The sequence below is a fragment of the Schistocerca serialis genome, chromosome 4, assembly GCF_023864345.2.
Source record: "Schistocerca serialis cubense isolate TAMUIC-IGC-003099 chromosome 4, iqSchSeri2.2, whole genome shotgun sequence".
NCBI lineage: Eukaryota > Metazoa > Arthropoda > Insecta > Orthoptera > Acrididae > Schistocerca > Schistocerca serialis.
Window position 1 is genome coordinate 531,041,507 of NC_064641.1, and position 24,621 is coordinate 531,066,127.

Sequence of the window (24,621 nt, forward strand, 5' to 3'; positions counted from 1 at the left end):
TTCTCTTTTCCTTCCCTCTTCTCCTTGCCCTTTTCTCCGCTGCGGCGTTTGAGACCCCCTTTCCTTTCCTTTCCCGTTCTCTTTTTTCCTCCCTGTGCGTGTCTGAAGGCCGACCCACGCACTTCCATGCATAGCCGGTGACGGGGTAACGCGTAATTCCCCGCCCCGGGTAGACAGGTAGGACATGTACGTACCCCCTGGTAACGGCCAGGCCCAGGGAGGGGTGATTACCCGAGCTAATACCTTCCGAAAGTGCCGATTGGTCCCTCCGTCCGTTTGTCGGGAGGTGTGACCTGAGGTGTGAACAATCAACTAAGGCGGGTGTGCCCTCGGTGAGGGCCCCCACAAGGGAGGAGCGCGCCATCGGAGACGCCGGTAATCATGGGGGATTCTTCCGCAATGGTTTCCTCACCTTCCACTATGTCTGCTCACAAACGTAAGTTCACTGAGTCTCAGCCACAGACGGTTCTTCCATCGTTGCCACAGTTCCTTGTTGTTTATCGGTCTGACGAAGGTCACGACTTTTCCACGGTCAACCCTTTCATTATTCAGAAAGGTGTCGACGCAATAGCGGGTCCTGTAAAGTCTTGTTCCAGATTACGGAATGGCACCCTGTTGTTAGAAACACACAGTGCCCTCCAGGCTCAAAAATTGCTGTGTACTTCTCTGCTCCACACCTTCCCTGTCCGGGTGGAACCGCACCGTACCTTAAATTCCTCGCGTGGAGTCGTTTATACACGCTCCCTCGATGGATTGTCTGACGAAGAAATTCAGCACTATCTGTCTGACCAGGGCGTCACGGCTGTTCATCGGGTTATGAAAAGGGTTGACTCGAACATCATTCCAACCCGCACTGTCTTCTTGACATTTGACAAAGTTCAACTCCCATCAAAAATCAAAGCAGGCTATGAGATAATTTCCGTTCGCCCTTATGTCCCAAACCCTACGCGTTGCTATCGATGCCAGCGGTTCAATCACACCAGCCAGTCCTGTTCCAATCCGGCCAAATGCGTTACGTGTGGCAAGGATGCCCATGAGGGTGCTTGTCCACCTCCATCCCCTCGCTGCATTAACTGTATGGGTGACCACGCTGCTTCCTCTCGAGATTGCCCCGTTTTTAAGGACGAAAAGCTGATCCAGGTAATAAGAGTGAAGGAAAAGGTGTCGACCTTTGCTGCTCGAAAGTTACTCGCCAGTCGACAGCCCACCGTGCCTCAGAAAGGAAAATACAGCACTGTCCTTGCTTCTCCTCGGCCAACAAAGGAGGCGGCCACGCAGACTTGCGACCTCACATTTAGTACCACGGTCGTCAGATCGGCCAGCGCAAAGATCGCCCGTTCAACCTCACCACTTTCGCCTGCCCACTCTATGGCTCACCCTTCGTCGGGTTCTGCTAAATCTCGAGCCCAAAAGTCAGACGCCAAGTCTTCGAAAAAAGAACATTCTCGTGAAGAGTTTTTATGTACTGCAACTTCACAACCGTCGGTTCCTCCTTCATCTAAACATACCTCCAAGAAGGCTACGAAGAAACACAGTTCCTCTCCTTCTCCGCCAAGGCGTGTCCCATCTACAGCACCACCTGGCGGAAATCGCCCTCGGCCATCTTCTGTGTCGCCGAGGCGCACTGCTGGTGGCCGGTCAACTGGCCGATCGTTGGTGGCAGGAGCTGCTCCTGACCAACCTATGGATCAGGATCTTCTGCCTTCGACTGAATGCCATTCCATGCTGTCGGTCGCAAGCTCTGAGCAGTCGTTGAGTTGACAGCACCCTTGGTCACATTCATCCATTTTCTGTTCACCCTATGTCCATTATCTACTGGAATATCCCTGGCATTCGCGCCAATCGGGAGGAATTCTCGATCCTCTTACGATCCTACTCGCCGATCATCTTCTGTCTTCAGGAAACAAAGCTGCGTCCCCATGACCGCTTTGTTCTCCCTCATTTTCAGTCCGTCCGATATGACCTCCCCTCTGTTGAAGGCACTCCAGCCCATGGAGGACTCATGATTCTGCTCCATGATACTCTCCATTATCACCCAATCCCCTTAAACACTTCCTTCCAAGCTGTCGCCGTCCGTCTTTCCCTTTCTGGATACACGTTCTCTCTTTGTACGGTATACATTCCATCGTCTACACCAATGGCACGAGCTGACCTCCTTCATCTTCTTGATCAGCTTCCATCCCCCTATTTGCTGGTTGGGGACTTCAATGCCCACCACCCGCTTTGGGGATCTCCACATCCTTGTCCACGTGGCTCACTATTGCTAGACGTCTTCCACCAAGCGGATCTAGTCTGCCTCAACACTGGGGTCCCCACATTTTTGTCTGCCTCCACGGCAAATTTATCCCATTTGGACCTTGCGGTCGGTACTGTTCCGCTAGCTCGGCGCTTCGAATGGTTCGCCCTTGATGATACACACTCGAGTGACCACTTTCCATGTGTTCTTCGACTGCAGCCTCAACTGCCATATATGCGCTCGCGACGCTGGAAGTTTGCCCAAGCCGACATTCGATGACCGTCGCTTTCCCAGCGTCGACGATGAGGTCACACATTTTACCGACGTTATTCTCACAGCTGCGGAACGTTCAATACCACGCACCTCCGAATTGCCCCGGCGCCCTCCAGTTCCTTGGTGGAACGAGGCATGCCGTGACGCAATACGTGAGCGGCGACATGCTCTTCGCATTTTCCGTCACCATCCAACTTTGGCCAACTGTATCCGATATAAGCAGCTCCGTGCGCGATGCCGTCGCGTCATCCGCGATAGCAAGAAGGCAAGCTGGAAATTCTTTATTAGCTCATTTAACACCTTCACTCCCTCCTCGGAAGTTTGGAGTCGGCTTCGACGGTTCTCAGGCGCGCCTAGTTTCTCCCCGGTCTCTGGGCTCACTGTCGCGCATGATACCTTAGTGGACTCCGTCGCAATTTCTAACTCATTGGGTCAGCACTTTGCTGAGATTTCGAGCTCTTCAAATTACCCGCCAGCGTTTCTCCCGAAGAAACGTGCAGCGGAAGTGCGACATCTTGCTTTCTCCTCTCAAAATCGCGAAAGCTCCAATACTGTTTTCTCCATGCGCGAACTCCAACATGCACTCTCTTCTTCTCGCTCCTCCGCCCCAGGACCGGATGGTATCCATGTCCAAATGTTGCTGCATTTATCAACCCATAGCCTGCGTTACCGCCTTCGCCTTTATAATCGAATTTGGACCGACAGTACCTTTCCCAGGCGATGGCGGGAAGCTATTGTCGTTCCCGTTCCGAAACCTGGAAAGGACAAACATCTCCCCTCTAGCTATCGCCCCATTTCTCTCACGAGTAGTGTCTGTAAGGTTTTGGAGCGTATGGTGAATTACCGTTTAGCTTGGTGGCTGGAGTCCCGCAGTCTTTTAACACCAGCCCAATGCGGATTCCGAAAGCATCGTTCTGCCGTTGACCATCTTGTTGCTCTCTCCACTTATATCATGAACAATTTTCTCCGTAAACGCCAAACGGTAGCAATATTTTTTGATCTGGAGAGAGCATACGATACCTGTTGGAGGACAGGCATCCTCCGCACACTGTTCTCTTGGGGCTTTAGAAGCCGGCTGCACCTTTTCCTTCGCGAATTTATGGCAGAGCGCACATTTAGGGTGCGGGTGAACACTACTCTCTCCCGTACTTTCTCCCAAGAAAACGGGGTACCCCAGGGCTCCGTGCTGAGTGTTGTACTGTTTGCCACCGCCATTAATCCAATTATGGATTGTCTCCTTCCTGATGTCTCGGGCTCCCTCTTTGTGGACGATTTTGCGATCTACTACAGCTCTCAACGGACCAGCCTTCTTGAAAGACGCCTTCAAGGATGTCTCGATCGCCTCCACTCGTGGAGCATCGCAACCGGCTTCCGTTTCTCACCCAGTAAGACCGTTTGTGTTAATTTTTGGCGACGTAAGGAGTTTCTTCCGCCCTCCTTACATCTAGGTCCTGTCAACCTTCCGTTTTCCGACGTCGCTAAATTCTTGGGTCTTATGTTTGACAGAAAATTGTGCTGGTCCTCCCACGTTTCCTATCTTTCGGCTCGCTGTCTGCGTTCCCTTAACACCCTCCGTGTCCTGAATGGTACCTCTTGGGGAGCGGACCGAGTGGTCCTTCTCCGCCTCTATCGCGCCTTAGTGCGCTCGAAATTGGATTATGGAAGCATAGTCTACTCCTCTGCTCGGCCGTCTATTCTTCGGCGTCTCGACTCTATCCACCACCGTGGATTACGTTTAGTGTCTGGAGCTTTTTACACCAGCCCTGTGGAAACCCTTTATGCTGAGACTGCTGAACCTCCGCTGTCCAATCGGCGGGCAGTCCTTCTGAGTCGTTACGCTAGCCATCTGTCTTCCATGCCTGCTAATCCAGCCCATGACCTTTTTTTTTCGACTCCTCCTTTGATGTCGGGTATGCAGGCCGCTCCTCCTCCCTACTACCCCCGGGAGTCCGCTTCCGTCAACTGCTCCATTCTCTTTCCTTCCGCTTTCCTAAAACCTTCTTGACAACTTGGGGTACAGCACCGCCTTGGCTCCGTCCCCGGATCGACTTGCTCAGAGACCTATGTCAATTTCCCAAGGATGGTACCCCTACACTTGTTTACCGTCGGGCATTTGCTGCTTATGTGCACAAATGACGGAAGCCACATTTATTTACACCGATGGCTCGAAAACATCGTTAGGTGTAGGGAGTGCCTATATTGTTGGCGACACCCCAAATCACTTTCGGCTTCCCGACCAGTGTTCGGTTTATACTGCGGAGCTTTACGCTGTTCTCCAGGCTGTCCAATACATCCGCCGCCATCAGCGGATACAGTACGTAATCTGCTCAGATTCTTTCAGCTCTCTCCTAAGTCTCCAAGCTCTTTACCCTGTGCACCCTCTGGTCCACCGGATTCAGGACTGTCTGCACTTGCTCCACCTGGGGGGCGCCTCAGTGGCGTTCCTCTGGCTCCCGGGACACGCTGGTATCTGTGGAAATGAGGCGGCCGATATAGCGGCCAAGGCTGCAGTCTCTCTTCCTCGGCCAGCTATTCAGTCTCTTCCGTTTACCGATCTACGGAGCGGTTTATGTCGCCAAGTTGCTCGTTTATGGCATGCGCATTGGTCAACACTTCCCCACAATAAATTGCGGGAAGTGAAAGTCCTTCCTTGCGCTTGGACCTCTTCCTCCCGAACGCGTCGTCGGGAGGAGGTAATTTTAGCTCGACTCCGGATAGGGCACTGTCTTTTTAGTCATCGACATCTTTTAAGCGGTGATCCTCCCCCACTCTGTCCCCACTGCTCTCAGCTGTGGACGGTCAGACACCTTTTAATTGAATGCCCCTATTTTAATCCGTTACGCTCCCGTCTACAGCTATCGCCTGATCTATCGTCGCTTTTAGCAGATGACACGCGCTCAGCTGACCGCGTTCTACGGTTTATTAGTGACAGTGAAATGACGTCAGTCATTTGAAGCTTTTTTTTGGGGGACAACCAACCCCTTTCTATAGTGGATTTTTAAGCATTCCTTCTGCCTTTAGTTTCTCAAATTTTATGACTTTGTTCCCATTGCTGCTGATTTTAAATTTCGTTTTTTTCCTGTTTTCAACGTCACGGGCTGGGCGCTAATGACCATAGAAGTTTTGCGCCCTAAAACCACAAAAAAAAAAAAAAAAAAAAAAATCAGATCGGAAGGAGTGGAAACTGCCTCTTAAAAAGGCATTAAGAGCATTTTTATCAGCTTCCTTTAAACAGGTGTACTTTTGTGAGAGTCCGGTCAATATGTGTGTTACGAATAAACTACACATTTGCTCTGTAGTTGAAATCACAACTACATGAACGATTCTTAAGTCGTGATTCAACATCAATGTCTACTAAATCAGTATTCTGACAACTTGGATTTAAAATCGGAATTTATTACGCGTCGAGTCTACATCTGACAAGTGATCATCAATTAGCGTGTTCCTTTATGTAAGATCGACATTGAGTTCAGACTCTGACAATCAGCTAAACAAAATACTATTTTAAAGATTCAGTATACAGGATGTTCGTTTTATCTTTACAAAACTAAATATTTAGAAAGCGACGCATTGAACGAAAAAAAATGTTGTAGAACGAAAGGTAATATTAGTAAAGAAGGCATCTGTCTGAGGTACAGTTGACTATCTCCTAACCACTGCTCCTGCGTACGCGGGATCAACTTCGTATTTTCTAATGGGAATCCCTCTTTTTATTGAATATTCAAATTCTGTGCCAAAAAATACGTACGGTTTTCTCAAATAACTGTTTCCCAGTCGTGGCAGATAGCACCGTAATGATCAATTCTCAAGTGTGCTTGTTTTGCAATTAAGAACCGACGCATTTGTTTCTACATTTCATCTATAATACAAATGTGAACCCCTGTGTTCTAACGGATGATATTTATGCCCGAAATGTTCTTTAGTGATGCGAATTCGCTTGTTCACTACAATATGGTTAGCCATTTCTGTGTTCGGTATAAAACTACGTTTGATGTGGTCAAGGAACAACGGCGTGAATATAACAAGTTTTCTGTTCTCCTGCCTCTCGCCAAGCCCTTATTGGGGCGCTTAATTTTGGTAAGTTCTCTTGCCTCTCCCATTGGAGTGCTTGGTTTCGGTAAATATTCATTGCACCTGCGCCTGTCACTATCACTTCATAGACATACATTTTTACAGTGGTTGTGGTTAGTATTCTGCCCATGGCCGAATAGCGCCCAACGCGAGAGTGACGTCGGTTGGGTGGGAACGCACACCGAAATCAGTCACCCTCGTGGTGGGCTTCAAGGGCGCCCACCAAATTCAAGCATTCTGATGGTTTGGGTACTCACCAAAATCAGCCCCGTACGGAATAGGAAACCATGTTGCTACACAAGCGCCCCACTGTGTAGTCGTATTATTTGTGCTGTAAAATCACGTTTGAAATATTCAAGTAACGTCTGAACGTCAGTATCAAAGGTAAGAACACAAAGGTTTACATTTACATCGTAGATGAAATGTAGTATCTAATGCGTCGATTCCTAATTGCAAAATGTGACACTTGATATTTTACCATTACAGCCCCATCTACCGCGAATAGGAAACAGTTGTTTGAGTAAACCGTAAGCATTTTTTTGTGTAGAATCCGAATATGTAATAAAACTGGGAGTTCCCATTTGCAAATACGAAGCTGATCCGCCCACGCAGCAGGAATGGTCAGGAGGTGGCCTATTGAAGCTTAGGCAGATGTCGCCTTTACTGATATTAATTTTTCACCTAGAACATCTTTTTTTCATTAGAAGTATTTAGTTGTCTCCAGATAAAACAAACACGCTGTAATATATCACTTTAGAGTCATTGATAATCCCCTGAAGCCGCGTACAGTCGAGTAGTCTCTTTGTTGTACTTGCGATGACGACAAGCGCAGCGCGGCTGCTCTCATCGCCGCACGAAGGCCATAAGGAATAGAACAACCACAACAGAATGTGCTCCGTAACAAACCTCCATACTTGATAGAGATAGTTCTGACCCTCGAAATGACCTTTCATGTTTACCTAAACGCACACTTATGTATTCTTGTTGATTCATACATCAAGCTATCACGGAAATTTCTCATTAATCAAATGGTTTTTTATTCAATTTCTTACAAATAAAATGTCAGAAAATCTCCTGACCTCTCGTATCGCTAATCTATTAATTTCATTTTCTAAATAAAACTCGAAGAGCTAGAAATACTAACTTTGCAAATAATTGTATTGTTTTAACACTTATTCAAATACATTATGAGGCTAGGTATAATCTTTTCTACGCTTCAAAAATGTTGTTTATTCTGACATCATAAACTAATTAACATCTACTCATTTTTAAACACATTTTTATTGTTGTGTACCTCTTAAGTTGTGAGCCAACATTACTCAACTGCTTCGTCAGATGCACTGGAGTCTTATTCAAGAAAAGCAAAGTTGATAAGTTTCACGATATTTCGTTCACAACTAACTTATCCAAGTAGCGTTACTACAAATCTGTAATTTTTGAGTAATTCGTCGCGTTATCTTTTGAACAAAAACTGGTTTGTCCCTATGCATTAGATGTCTAGTAAGATTTACAATAATGAATGCAAAAAGAGTAAAATGTGATTCTGACCGATAATTCAACTGCAGCGGTATCTAACACTGTATAAACACAGTACAAGCGTTACAAAATTAATCAGAGGTCTAACACCCCTGATTTAATTCCAGAACGGTCTCAACTCCCTTCGGAGTGTTGCTAGAGGTTAAATAATTAGCAGTCAGAAAAAATCTTCTCTGTGAGCAGTCTGTCTCTTAGGCGTGACAAAGGTTGCTGAAGGTAGCTTTCCCAAACGTACTCCACTTAATGATCATTACGATGTTTGATGTTTGAAGGAAAGTGGGATCCTTGGATCTACGAATGAACTGATACGTAGGTAAGGCAATGTAAACTGGACGGTTTTGCCTTTGGAACCCCAGTGAATTTTTTACAACTTCAAATCGACCTAGCTTCTACCTCACTAGCGCTGTATTTTCTTCTACATCCCTATCTCCAGCTGCCCTCCATTATAGAGTCGGCTGTGATCCACTATACACTTTTGATCCAGAAGGGTCGTGATTTCTCTGCGTGTAGTTCTTGTAGTCTAAAATCCGTCCACCACTTGAAACAGCATATTCATCACGTTTCATATCATCAGTCATCTGACTAATTTGATTTGACCCGTTAAGAACTCCTCTCCAGTGCCAACCTCTCCATGTCAGAGTGAGCCTTGGACACAACGTGATTAATTATTTGTATATATTCCAATCTCTCTCTCTTCTCCTACAATTTTTACTCTATAAAGTTCTCGTTAGTACCATGAAAATTATTTGTTGACGTCTTAACACCTGTCCTGCCTTACTATTCCTTCCTCTTGTCAATGTTTTCCACACATTCTTCTACTCGCCGATTCTGTAGAGAACCTCATAATTCCTTACATTATCAGCCCAAGTACACTTCTACATGCTTCTTGAGCAGAACATATCAGATACTTCGATTCTCTTCTTTTCCTATTTTCTCAGTCTGATTCTGTTCCACACAAGAGTGTCGTCCACAATTACTGTCTGAGAAATTCCACCTTCAAATCAAAGCCTTTGTTCGAAACTAGAAGACTTCCTTTAGATAGGAAGGCCCGACTTCCTGGGCTAAACTGCATTTTACATCCTTCTTGCTTCGTCTTATTTTGCTTCCATGGCAGAAAATTGCCTTCGCTTCACCTACATCGTGGCATCCTATTTTGATAAGTTTATCGCTAATTTCGTTTCTGGTGCTCCATATTACTTTCGTCTTTCATCTGTTTAATTTCAATCCTAGTATGTTTTCATTAAACTCATTCCACTCAACGTGCAGCAAATTTCACTAAGTATCATCAACGAACATTACTGTTGTCATCCTTTCATTCGCAAATTTAATACCAGTGTGAATCTTACTTTTATTTCCGTGCTTTCTTGTTCAGTGTTGATGTATAGATTGAACGAATAGGCTTAACACTTACACCATTACTAATCCGAGCATTCCGTTCTTGGTTTTCCTCGGTACTACAGGTTACTGTTATCGAAAGATTTTTGACTAAATTTTTAGATGTTGTAATAATTCTTCCTTAGACTTATTTATTTAAACACACTGTAAGACACACTAGCGCCATTGAAGAAATTGAAACTAGCTGTAGAACTTAATAACAACACTGTTAATACTTACTAATTTTCATTGTCTCATGGTTGCTCTCAGCGGTCAAGGCTCTATTTTAAATTAGGTTATAATGCAATTACTAGAGCCTTCAACAATACAAACTAAATAATAATCACATAAATTGAGAAAATGAATTTTTTTCAACCCTAATGGAAGCACAAATATTTTATTTCACGTGGGAATCATCATTTACACAACAATATTTCAATATACTGCTAACGAATGAGTCACCCATGTGCATATAATTTCATTCACTTGCAATTAACAATGGCCACTATTGTTCCAGGTAAATCTTAGGGTACATATTTGATTATTCTATTGTATTCATTAAACAATACTTGAAAACTAAAATTCTGTTACCATACTTGACATATTATGAATCTCCAGTAGCAAAATTATACAAGCACCAAAAAGGACTAGTTTGTGTACTGCCGTTTTCTGATTCGATTAAATCATCAGCATACATGTCATGGATAAACAAACTTTTACGTACTCGTAAAACTTTGGGGAGTTTCACTGCTCTTTAAGCTTGTGACTGTATTTTTCATTAGTCTGCGTGGTTTGTGAGATGACTTCCACCTATTCATATGTTTAGGTACTGGTTTCTGTTGTATTTCATAACGATGCACTATCATGCTCAGAAATATACGTTGGTTCCGCCTGATTTGCTAGCATCTCACATAACGTAATTGTCCTTCAGATCCTGCAATCACTTTTCATTATAGCTGTTTGACAACACAAAATCATTACCACAAGAGACCACTAGGGAAGACTGTTCTGTACAAATATCAGTCCACATGTGAATTAATACCACAATATTGCAAGACATCAGGAAACTCATTATTAGAAGCGAGGCAGTTCGTAAATTCAAATGTATTACAATAAGTGTCCTTTCAGAAATGTTACCACTTTCATTAGTATCTGAGACAACTAATACCCATAACTCTGTCACGTAAGTCATTCACTAATCCTTAGTCATATCTGTAGTCTATCTGAATTTTTTTATGAGTGAGAGATTTCGCAAGAATATTTGGACATCAAAAGTTCTATGATAATTCGTAATATTATTCCGTCAAAATCTCTTACTCACAAAAAAATTGGCTTTGACTGAGCAATACTGATTGATTTATGTCACAGAGTTACGGGTTTTAATTGTCTTAGATTCTAATGAGAGTGGTAACATTTTTAAATGATAATTGCAGTAGTAAACATCTGTGTACAAGCATTATGAGCAAACTGACCTGTAATAACGTGTTTCCATGTTTCAATGATATTTACAATACCGTATTAATTTACATCTGAACTGAGTGCCACACAGAACAGACTTAACCGTTTTCTATAGTCATTGACTATACGGAGATGAGATCACATTACCTACAAAAAAGTCACGTTATGTGGGCTGTACGCAAAACAGGCGCTACTCAGTTCAGTTCTTTCGGATCTTTATATTACATTTAACCCCGTTGTAAGTTCAAGCGTTAACTCCTTTATCTATAATTCGGTCTTACTATTTTACTTATGGTTTGTTTTGTCTTCTATACTTATATCAGGCTTCATAAGATTCGCCACATAGATTCTCGTTTATCGTAATTTTTGTGATGTTTCTTTAAATTAGGGTATTTCCAAACGCCTAATCGCGCTATTGACAAATGTCCGGAGAATATATACTGTGCTTTAGTATTCTAAGCTTGCAATGAACCAATTTCCTCGCGTAAATAAATTCTCGGGGTTGTATTGTTTGATTTCGTGGTCTTCCCTGTCGTGAATTTTTTAAATATCTTATCAATTTTTCTTTGTAGTGGATAGCTTCGTGATAACTAGAGATCTTCGGTGGCTCCTACCTTTTGGAAGAACTGTTCACAGAACGTAGTTCCTACTCGTTGTTCTTAATTGCAGTCTCGCGTAATTTCTTATAAAATTTAGGAACAATTTTCTGTTAATGTATTCAACCTCTTTCTAACCCAATTTCTGTCTTGTGGCCTTTTTATTTATTTATGCATTTGAGTCCGTGTTTACCAGAAGTAGTAAGTACCAACTATCCATGATAGGCTAAGGTTTTTCTGTTATATATAGGTTTGTTCATGTTGTTTCCTTACGAAAAATTAACCCTGAAATAAATACATAGTAAACGGCATTCCTAATGTTCAATAACTCGTCCGCTATTCATGTAACTTTCTATCGAAGCTCTTCCTTGCCAACTCATATGTATATGATTTTTAGTATATTTAAGAGCATCTCTCAGGCTAATACTTCGTACTATTAATCAAGAACTGTCAAAGCGTATCAAAATTTCATTAACTTTTCTTGAATTAATAAGTTTTTTTAAACAAACGTTCTGTGTAATTAAGTGACGGGTCACTTCAGGTGGCGACCGGATATACACTATGTGATCAAAAGTATGCGTAAACCTGTCTGAAAATGACTTAAAAGTTCGTGGTGCCCTCCATCGGTGACGCTGGAATACAATATGGTGTTGGCCCACCCATAGCCTCGATGACAGCTTCCACTATCACAGGCATACGTTCAGACAGGTGCTGGAAGGTTTCTTGGGGAATGGCAGCCCATTCTTCAAGGAGTGCTGCACTGGGGAGAGGTACTGATGAGGATCGGTGAGGCCTGGCACGAAGCCGGCGTTCCAAAACATCTCAGAGGTGTTCTATAGGATTCAGGTCCGAACTCTGTGCAGGTCAGTCCATTACCGGGCTGTTATTGTCGTATAACCACTCGGCCACAGGCCATGCATTATGAGCAGTGCTCGATCGTGTTGAAAGTTGCAATCGCCATCCCCGAATTTCTCTTCAAAGTGGGAAACAAGAAGGTGCTTGAAACATCACTGTAGGCCTGTGCTGTGATAGTGTCACGCTAAACAGTAAGGGGTGCAAGACCCCTCCATGAAAAACACTACCTCACCATGACACAACTGTCTCCTAATTTTACTGTTGGCACTATACACGCTGGTAGATGAAGTTCACAGGGCATTCGCCATACCCACACCCTGCCATGGTATCGCCACATTGTGTACCGTGATCTGTTACTCCACACAACGTTTTCCCTCTGTTCAATCGTAGAATGTTTACGCTCCTTACACCAAGCGAGGCATCGTTTCGCGTTTACCGGCGTGGTGTGTGGCTTATGAGCAGCCGCTCGAGCACGAAATTCAAGATTTATCACCTCCCGTCTGTCATAGTACTTTCAGTGGACCCTGATGCAGTTTGGAATTCCTGTGTGATGGTCTTGCACGCTTTTGTGTTGTACGTGTCCCTTCACGTTTCCTCTTCACTATCACTATCTTGAACGATGGACCTAGAGAACGAGAGTGTAAATCTCGCGTACAGACGTATGACGTAAGTGACACCCAATCACCTGACCACGTTCGAAGTACGTGAGTTCCGCGAAGCGCTCCATTCTGCTCTCACGATGTCTAACGACTACTGGGGTCGCTGATATGGAGTATCTGGCAGTAGGTGGAATCACAATGCACCAAATATGAAAAACGTTGTTTTTGGTGGTGTCCGGATACTTCTGATCACACAGAGTATCTTCTGTAATAAATTCCCAATTTAAATTCACATAACAGTATACCAGGCTCCGTAACAGAATAATTGTCCATCGTCCAAGTTTATGTAGTTAAACGGGTACGTTATAAATGTGGTAATCATTTTTGTTCAGATGTCCTCATTCTTTTGATAAAACTATGTATATATTAATAGCTTAGTCATATCTTACAGGGACAGATACAAGCCACCTATAGTGAAATATTGTGTGGGAGAATAAATGGCATTATCACATTCTGCGTTTGTCTTTTTTCAGACCACATTCATTACATACGGTCGCTGATCGGTGTTGACCACATCGGAATTGGAGGAGACTTCGACGGAATAAATAGGTAGGCACCTTACCAGTCCTCAATGGGATCAAACTACGTAACTAATTAATATTAATCCTGAAATTCCACAATGAATTTCTTTTGAATAATATTGTTGTCTTGTAAGGAACTTGAGATATTGTGCTTTGGTGATTCTCAAGGGGAATTTCATTGTAGTTTTGCACTTACTAAGACATGTTTTGCTGCAAGTTAAACAACGTATCATTGTAATCATGAAAATTCTGATGACGAAAATACCACTTGGTATACCACTCGTTATTTGGTTCACAGTTACGTAAAGTTGTATAGACGATGTAATAGAAGCATTTGACTGCAAAAGTTACACTGTTGGAATTACATCCGTGTGGCCATTATCGAGCATATGGTACAGTTCTACCACCTGACGGTTAGTACATTTGTGCTACACCACTAGGTAATACCCATATGGGTGCAACTGTACTAGTGTAAATAAATAAATTTGCACTCAGAGGCGACTCTCATGTCTTTTACGAAAGAAACAATTGTCGTTGTGTCAACTATCAGCCATCCAGTCTGCTTTTATATGTAAAGACTCCCTGCAGTCAATACCGTGCAGGTTTTGTTCATCGACAGACTTCCTCACACAAGCGCTCGTATACTACGTGAAATTGTCTTGCTGAGATATGTTCATGTGGATAGAATTTCAGTGAACCCAAGAATTATAACCGAAATGTTTAAAAGCCCTTAGGATCCATCTAAAAGAAGGTAAAAGAACAATACTTCTCACAAGCTTGGAGCAGGTGAAAGATGCAAAAGGAGAATGGTCGCGTTTTTTCAAACACCTTGGCATTTACCTTTAGCCACTTACAGGAACCATGGAAAAACTATAGGTAGTCACCCTCACGAACATTTGAATTGTCGTCCACTGTGAAAAGCATTCTCCTGGTTATTCCATTCCTTTCTCCCTCGGTCAACATTTTACGTCAATATTTTTAACGATTTTAGAGCAACATTATAGAACTGTTCATAGTCAGAAAGGCTAGAGTTTTAGTTATTATGTGACCCAGAGTCACAAGAAAGGAATAATGAATTTGGATGCCATTGTAAACAAATAAACATTTCGAGTGGGCGAGTAGTTTTAACGGCAATATCCAAAAAAAGGAGCGGCGTCTGTGCAAGGGGAAATTACCTGAGGTAATTTTGGTTTTCACCTAGAGTGATTTCTCGGGATAATTCGCCCGACGTACATTAGCTCCCAGTTAATGCAGGGTGAACTGGAGCCAATTCAGGTATGCGTCTAGAAACTGCATTCCCTTTGTGACTGCATTCTAATAGAAATCGGCGAACCTATTAGCTACAAGTTTACTAAATTATCTCCCACGGAAATACGGACGTATCACTAACAGACATTTGCGTCACCAACCATAGGAATATGCACTCGACAGAGACAAACAATTTAATGGACAAACTACTATCAGTGAATGAGTGAACGAACTTCAATAGCATGGGGGAAAAAGATTTTCGAACTGTAGTATACTTAACACATTGCTAATTTAATGAGCCATATAGTAATTCCCAAACATAGTGTAAAGAGGATGCTCGTTCGTTCCTTGTAATATAACTGCAACCTCTTGCTATGATTTGGAACGAGTCAGTTTTAAAATTATGGTTCACTTTCTCAATGAAAAATATGCGAAGATAGTGACGATTTATGTGAATCACTGAGCACTTCTGATCTTTTACTTAAGATTTACGCTTAACTGTGACCTGCCCAGAGGAACAATCTGTTTCCATTGGGGTGAGGAACTGCTCCTAAAGGACGGAATAATCAGCAATCCTCAACAGCATGAGGCTGGGGAAGGCAATGGAAACCACTGTATTAAAGACATATAATGTGTACCCACAGGACATGTGGTTCGTCACTGAAAAAATGTCATCATGATTTCTCCATTGGAAAAAGATTCAGCATTAGCCCTCTATTTGAATCTCTGGTAGTGGACTGCCAAAGGAGTGGTAACAATGAGAAAAAGAGTGAATAACGAATGAGTAAATTACATTGTGCGGCTCGGAGCATGAAATGTGAGAAGTTTGGATGTGATAAGGAAGCTAGAAATTCTGAAAGGAAAGTCTGAAAGGAGATGCTCGATTTAGGTATAGTGGCGGTCAGTGAAGTGAAATGGAAAGAAATTAAGGATTTCTTGTCAGATGAATAAAACGTAATGTCAAAAACATCGGAAACTGATATAAAGGGAATAGGACTCGTTACAAGAAGGAAGATGGAGCCGAGATTCAGTTACCGTGATAAGTTCGGATTAAAAAGGGTGTGAGACTGCGATGCAGTCTTTCGATCCTACTACGGATCCTGTATAGAGAAGAAGCGATGACGGAAGTAAACTCGCAAGAGTGGGATTAAAATTCAGGGTGTAAGATTCACTAACACATTGCTACTATTCAGTGAAAAAGCTATAACAGGACTTGGAGCCAACAATGACGCGCCAAGACTGTGATAAGGTCACACCATAGGCAGACAAGTGCTGGTCAGTAACCCTCATGCTGAATGGAACAGAGCCCCTTTCGCGTCACAGTCTTCTGGGTGACAAACCCAGGGCAGTCACCAGGAAGAACTACAGCCAATCCGCTCCCGGTTTTGTACGGATGGCCATTTCCTCTTTTCACGTTAATTCGGCGTGACACACAAATGTCGTGACTATCGTAGTCAGGAGAGAGCAAACAAACCCACCAGCTTTCTGCCAGTTGAGCAGTACGTGACGGCCAGTATGCGTCAACAGGTGTCTTCGCCGTCACTATGCCACTAGTGCCGCTGCCGACACCGGGCCGTGAATGAGAGACTTCTGCCTTTCTGCCCCGTCCTGGCAGCCAACACTCAATCAGCTACCCGGCCGTTCTCTTCAGCCGTCGGTCCAATTTTCGATTCTGGACAATGCCATCGCCGTGCCCCTGGGACACCGCGAACTACCGCAAAGTACAAGAGGCCTTGGCCCGTACCGCGCCACAGCTAAGCCACGTGAATTGTCCGGACCGCTGCTGTAGAATCAACGCACCGAGTCGGCTGTCCAATGAGTAAACATCTTGGATCCCAGCGCCTCAGGTCGTTGCTACGCCTGTTGCTACAACGCCACAATATTACGTGAAGATGGAAACACACTTGAGTGACTGTACGAATTGGATAGAGTAATTAAGGACTTACTGATGTTCAGCATCATGTCCCTCCGCATCCACTTCTGACCAGTTTTATGGTGAAGTAGAGTTTAATAATTTAATACAGATTTGTTTTATACGCACCGCTGGTCTGTCTGCAGCTGTCCCACGCGTCATGCCTGTCTACCAAATCTTCTATGAATACTACAACTCCCATGGAAGACTTGACCAAAGCCTGACAAGCAAGAATTGTTTATATGTCAGTCTGGTTTTTCGGCAGCTATATTGGACTGTTACATTTCTATCCTTGAAACCTTGTATCCTCATTGTTCACTACTTTGGGTGTAGACTTAGTTGTGTATTTGGCGAAGGCCCAAGCGCTGGGAGTTGGCACGCAGTGTAATTTGCCAGGGCATTCAGCCCCGTCCACAAGTCACATGATGTGATACGTTGAGTTTCTCATCGAGAAGGTCGCTACGCAATGCAGTGGTGGTAGTGTACCAGGCTTATACATGGAAAACGATGGGTGCCAAAACAATCTTAAGATTTTCCTGTACATACCAATTTTGTAGAGGAGAATGAGAACTTAAGACAGTGAAAGTTTAGGTAAAAGGTTAGAATACCATTTGGGTTAGACTTAGCTTACATGGAATAGGTGGAATGGGAATAATAAGGCAGATGTAACCAGCGGTAGTTCAGGACTGGTCAAGAAGAAAATGATCCGAGAGTCGCAAGGGAATCGGATGGTTCAGGTTTTTTGTTTTTACATTGTGTTTGACTGATCTGAAGCCACAATATGCTGCGGAACATACGGATGCGCGATGATAGTTACGCGACACCAGTTATACCGCCAGAGCTGTATAAACGGCACAATGGTAATCCAGGAAATAGTCATTCGAAGTAGAGAGGTGAAATTTTGTTATGGGCAAAGGAGTATAGGTGGAAAGCGACTGCGATCTACGATGAAGGTCCGTGGTATCGGAGAGCTCATGAAGCGTGGCTACTTGTATTCTCTCGGAATGAGAGGTACCTATGTGTTAAGATATTGAGGTTCATTACGAAGAAACCTGAGGAATACGATGCTGAAGTACTACGTGCAGTGTCTCTGCAGTATCATTTTTCCAGGAGTGCTAGTCCTGTAAGTATCGCAGGATAGCTTCTGTGAAATTTGGAAGGTGAAGATGAGGTACTGGCGAAAGAAACGCTGTGAGGATGGCTCATGAGTCGCGCTTGGGTGACTCTGGGGCATTTCCCCCGCGAAAACAAAAGTTCCCGATTTCGATTCTCGGTTCCGCACACAGTGTTAATCCCCCAGAAAGTTTCAGTTTTCACTAGCGATTAGAATATAATTATTAGCCAATGTGAAAGTTTTTGTATGTCACCGGAAACTAGTTACACAGGTCAGCGAGCATTTGGGTTTTCTGTGTTAGTGCCGAAAAAGGCGTGATGGTGTGTGTGTAGAAGCAGGACGTATTTTAAAGAAAAATGCAAGAGCTCTTTTCTGGGGTTTCCCTTGTTAGTTACTAGTCGTATGTGGTGTACGTAATAGAAAAACGCGTGAGAAGCGAGTTTTAGCGTGTAATTTTTAAGTGGCAAGACTAGCTATTAGAAAGCCGTTTTTGGTTCCATTCCTGCTCCACGATGTGAAATTATGAAGCTGCAAGCACGACTTAAAGTGAATGGAAGTGAAGAATGTGTAAATGAGAACCTACAGACACAATAGTGAGCCAAGTGCCAAGGTGGTTGAAAAGGAGAAAAGTCTAAGTAACGATAAGAACAAGGACGAGTGAAGATGGAAAAAATGAAGCGTAATTAATTTGAACCAGTATGTGCTTCAGCAAAAATCCTAGGCTGGAGTTGTTTGTAGATGGGGGGACTTTGAAGGGAAAAATTATAAGTGGACTAGGAAGCAGTGATGGCACCATGATGCATATGAGGTCACCCTAGAGCCAGCCAAGTGCCGGTCAGCAACACTCGTGTTGAGTGGACTAACACCTATTCCATGTCATAGCCCTCCATGTGATGAAAGCAGGCCAGCCATCAGAAAAAAAACTACGACCGACTTGCTAGCTGTTACGACCGCTGGCCGTTGCCTGTTTCCAAGGTCGTCATGATACACGTGCACCGTGACTGTCTCAGAGTCAGGAGAGAGCAGCAGACTTTAAGCCTGACCAAATCAGCCCGTCAGTGTCTGGCCAGTTGGGCAACATGTGACACCCAATCAGTGACAAGTAGAGTCTTCGCCGTCACCACGCCGCGCCGCTGCTGAGACTGGGTCACAAACAAAGGACCTGCGCCTTGTCTTCCCAGCCATGACAGCCATCAATCTGACAGCGTCCGCACTTGCTATTCAGCCGTTGGCTCAGACTTAGAATCTGGCAACGTCATCACCATACCGCTGGCCACCTGTGATCTACCGCAAGGTATAAGATGTTGCTACCTCGGCACGTTCTGTGCGACAGCTAAGCTATGTGCAGTGTCTGGACCGTCACCGTTGAATCAGTGCACTGTGACGGAGTTCCGCTGTGTAAGCAGCCTGCGTGGTTGCATCTGGTGCTACAGTGCCAGAACGTAAAGACAGAATCACAATTGAATGGCCGTACAAGTTGGATCGAGTATTTAAACACTCGTTCATGTGTTCCATCATGCCTGCCCGCAAAAACTTCTGACCAGTTACATGGTAGAGTCGAGTTAAAAGTGTTTGATAATGAATTGTTTTATATTCACTGCTGGTTTGTCTGCAACTGCTCCACACGTTACACCTGTCGTCCGAACCTTCTATGAACCATAAAAAGCCCAATGTCTCGAGCACGTCCTGACAAGTAAAAACTATTTATGTTCCACTCTGATTTTTCCTCAGGTACTTCGGACCTCTACACTATGCTCAGTTGCCGATGCAGGATTTTGTGACCGATCTAACCTCTCGATATATCCATAAATGGTCAATGGGATTCACGTTGGCGGATGGATGGCAAAATCATTTCTTCGAATTATCCGTAATGTTCTTCAAACCGATTGCGAACAACTGCGGACCGGTGACATGGCGCATTGTCATCCACAAAAATTCTGTCGTTGTCCAGGAACATGAAGTCCATGAATGGCTGAAAATGGTTACCGGGAAGCCTAACATAGCCATTGGCAGTCAATGATCGGTTCAGTTGGAACAGAGGATCCATTCCACCCCATATAAACACACACTACACCATTATGGAGCCATCACCAGCTTGCACAGTGCATGTTGACAACTTGGTCCACGGCTTCGTGGAGTCTGCACCATACTCGAAACCTACTACCAGCTCTTGCCAACTGATATCTTAACTCGTCTCACTCGGCCACTGTTTTCCACTCGACTAGAGTCCAATCGATATGGTCACGAGCCCAGGAGTGGCGCTGCAGGCAATGTCGTATTGTTAGCAAAAGGAATTCGCGTCGGTCGTCTGCTGACATACCCCACTAACACTTAATTTCGCCGCATTGTCTTAACGGAAAGGTTGATCGTATGTCCCACATTGATTTCTGTGACTGTCTCAGTGTTGCTTGTCTATTAGGACTGACAAATCTACGCAAACGCTGATGCTCTCGATCGTTAAGCGCAGGGCGTCGGTCACTGAGTTTCCCGCAATGGGTGGTAATGTCTGAAATTTGGTATTGTCGGCACACTCTTGACACTGTGGATCTCGTAATATTGAATTTTCCAACGATTTCCGTAATGAAATGTCCCATGCCTCTAGTTGCAACTACCATTCTACGTTAAGAACCAGTTAATTCCCGTCTTGAGGCCATAATCACTTGGGAAACCTTTTCACATGCATCAACTGTGTATAAATGACAGCCCCGTCAATACACTGCTCTCTTACAGCTTGCACTTGCAATACCATCGTCCACTGTATATGAGCATATCTCTATCCTGCTACTTATGTCACCTCAGGGTAAGGCGAGTTGCACAAATCAGATTAGCAATCAACTTATCATCAAAACTGGTGACCACTAAGTAAGACGTGACGGACGAAGCAGGGAGGACATAAAGAAAAATTGAAATGAGCGTATGGCATCGTTGACCGGGAGGCCCCGTCTGGCCACCCGATGTGGCCGAGCGGATCTAGGTGCTTCAGTCTGGAACCGCGCGACCACTACGGTCGCAGGTTCGAATCCTGCCTCGGGCATGCATGTGTGTGATGTCCTTACGTTAGTTAGGTTTAAGTAGTTCTAAGTTCTGGGGGACTGATGACGTCAGATGTTTAGTCACTTAGTGCTCAGAGTTATTTGAAGCATTTGAACCCCGTTCGTGTAGTTCGGCCGCCAAGTGCAAATCAGTCGGCGCCACATTGGGCGACTTGCGCGCCGGCGATGAGGGAGAAATGATGATGAGAACAACACAAGGCCCAGTCCCCGAGCGGAGAAAATCTCCAACCCGGCAGGGAATCGAAACCGGGCCCGCTTGCATGGGAGACGAGGACGTTACCTCCCAGCTAAGCAGGCGGACAGCACATAAAGAGAAGACTAGTAAATGAAAAGAGAGCATTTTTCGCTAAAACAAGACCTGTATCTAGCATAGGTCTCAATTAAAGGGATACATTTCTATGAACACGTGTTTGGACCACAGTATTCATGGACTATGGAGGATACTGGTAAAGAAGATCATCGAAGCCTTTGAGATTTTATGAGACAAAATGAAGTTCAAAATTAGGTAGACTGATATGATAAGGAATGAGAAGTTTCTCCACAGAAGTAGAGAATGACTGAACATACAAAACAGTGACAGGATGAAAACACAGATTGTAAACCAGCTGGGTAATACTGATGCTAACTTATTTCCCTTCTTAATGTTATCTTAGAGCATTAGTCTCTCTTCACATGGTATGACAATGAGTAAACAAGCACAAATTTAAATTTCATCGCTAGTTCTTTATTGATCACCTTACATCAACACAAATTCACACCAGAAAAAGCAGTAGCAACACAAACGTTCTCAGAATATTCGTTCCGACTCTCAATGGCATGTTCACATGATTATGCACAGATGGCGTGAAAAGCCAAAGACATCCTCAAAACTGATCGACAGCAATAGTATTACAAAACACACAAAAAGCTTCTTACAGTAACAATAAAAGCTAAGACTCATACTGGGGGCAGCCACATGTAATGTTTCACCAACCCCCACTTATTTTTCATTATGAGTAATGCAAATAGTGCTTCACAATCACCGTCTAATAAACCTGAAATGGAAAAAAAAGAGTCCACATGGCACGTTATACTAAGGAAGTTTTAAACAACACCAAAAAATTTCCTACTAATATTTGAATTTTCTAAATATTCAAGCCCCCTCCTTATGTTCCTCCCAGTTGAGTCACACATACCAAAAGTAAATAATAGATACATACATGCAGCCAATAGGCGACCATTTGGTGACATCACCAATTTTATCACAACGTAACAAATGTGATACACCACATCCGTTGGTTCTGACCGTCTTCACTCTATACGTTAAAATGTTCACCTAGTACAAACAAGTCCTTGGTTGCCTTCGCAATGTCAGTGACGCTGTGGCGGTTGCGACTTGCCACAGAATTCTAATCCCGTACCCCCTTAAGAGGCACAAGAACATGAAATACAACCGCCGACGACAAACACTGGCATTAGTATTAAATCGACATAACGATCCCCTCTTGTCCTAGACAGAAATTTCTTCAGGTAGTGTTATTAGGACAATGTATACACTTCATATTACACACTAAACATTTAATGAATTGGATCCTCCACGCAGAATGCAATTTTTTTGGTCATCAGTCTTCTGAGTGGTTTGAGGCGGCCCTCCACAAATTCCTCTCCTGTGCTAACGTCTTCATCTCAGAGTAGCATTTGCAACCTACGTCCTTAATTATGTGCTGGGTGTATTCCAATATCTGTCTTCCTCTACAGCTCCCTCTAGTACCATGGAAGTGATTCCCTCATGTCTTACAGATGTCCTATCGTCCTGTCCCTTCTCCTTATCAGTGTTTTCCACATATTCCTTTCCTCTCCGATTCTGCGTAGAACCTCCTCATTCCTTACCTCATCAGTACATCTAATTTTCAACATTAGTTTGTAACACCACATCTCAAGTGCTTCGATTCTCTTCTACTACTGTTTTCCCTCGGTCCATGTTTCACTACCATATAATGCTCTACTCCAAACGAACATTCTGAGAAATTAAGGCCGATATTTGTTACTAGTAGACTTCTTTTGGCCAGGAATGTCCTATCTGCCAATTCTAGTCTGCTGTTGATGTATTCCTTGCTCCGTCCTCCATTGGTTGTTTTACTGCCTGGGTAGCAGAATTCCTTAACTTCATATACTTTGTGACCATCAATACTGATGTTAAGTTTCTCACTGTTCTCATTTCTACTACTTCTCATTACCTTCGTCTTTCTTCCATTTACTATTACTCCATCCTCTGTACTAATTAGACTTCATACCATGCAGCAGATCATGTAATTCTTCTTCACTTTCACTCAGGATAGCTGTGTCGTCAGCGAATCGTATTATTGGTATCTTTCCACCTTGAATTTTAATTCCATTCTCGAATCATTCTTGTATTTCCACCATTGCTTCTTCGATGTGCAGATTGAACAGTAGTGGCAAAAGATTACATCCCTGTCTTACACCCTTTTTAATCCGTGCACTCGTTCTTGGTCGTCCACTCTCATTATTTCCTCTTGGTTGTTGTACACATTGTATATGACCCGTCTCTCCCTATAAGTTACCTCTACGTTCTCAGAATTTCGAACATCTAGCACCATTTTATGTTGTGGAACGCTTTTTCCAGGTCGATAGATTCCATCAACATGTCTTGAGTTTTCTTTACCTTGCTTGCTTTATTAACCGCAACGTCAGAATTGCATCTTTCATGCCTTTACCTTTGCTAAAGCCAAACTGGTCGTCATCTAGCACATCCCCAATTTTCTTTTCCGTTCTTCTTTATATTATTATTGTAAGAAATTTGGATGCATGAATTGTTAAGATGATTGTGTGGTAATTCTCGCACTCGTCAGCTCTTGCAGTCTTCGGAATTGTGTGAACGATGCTTTTCCGATAGTCAGACTCATATATTCTACACACCAACGTGAACAGTCATTTTGTTGCCACTTCCCCCAATGATTTTAGAAATTCTGATGGAATGTTATCTACCCCTTCTGCCTTATTTGATCTTAGGTCCTCCAATACTGTTTTAAATTCCGATTGTAGTACTGGATCCCCTATCTCTTCTAAATTGACTCCTGTTTCTTCTTCTATCACAGCAGAAAAATCTTCCCCCTCATAGGGGCTTTCAATGTATTCTTGCCACCTATCCGCTCTCTTTTGCATTTAACAGTGGAATTTCCGTCGCACTCTCAATGTTACCACCCTTGCTTTTAGTGTCACCGACGGTTGTTTTGACTTTCCTTTGTGCTGAATCTGTCCTCCCGACAATAGTTTCTTTTCCGATGTCTTCACATTTTTCCTGCACCCATTTCGTCTTAACTTACCTGCACTTCCAATTTATTTCATTTCTCAGCGACATTTATTTCTGTATTCTTGAGTTTCCTGGAACATTTTTGTACTTCCTCCTTTCATCGATCAGTTGAAGTGTTTCTTCTGATACCCTTGGTTTCTTTGCAGTTATCTCCTTCGTACCTATATTTTCATTCCCAATTTCTGTGATTGTTCTTTTTAGAGATGTCCATTTCTCTTCAACTGTACTGCCTACTGCGCTAATCTTTATTGCCGTATATATAGCCCTAAAGAACTTCGAGAGTATCTCGACATTCCTTAGCACTTCCGTATCCCACATCTTTTCGTATTGATTCTTCCTAACTAATGTCTTAAACTTAAGCCTAAACTTCCTCGCTACTATATTGTGATGTGAATCTATGTTCCT

At 43.6% G+C, this 24,621-nt stretch overlaps 1 protein-coding gene across 1 annotated transcript in view; it reads left to right on the forward strand.

Annotated features, from left to right (window-relative positions):
- The window catches only part of LOC126474590 (dipeptidase 1-like), a 353,541-nt gene that overhangs the window by 278,583 nt on the left and 50,337 nt on the right, over window positions 1-24,621 (forward strand). Inside the window, exon 8 of the mRNA XM_050102064.1 lies at window positions 13,532-13,607. Coding sequence (XP_049958021.1) covers window positions 13,532-13,607 — 76 coding nt within the window. The remainder of the gene's footprint in view (window positions 1-13,531; window positions 13,608-24,621) is intronic.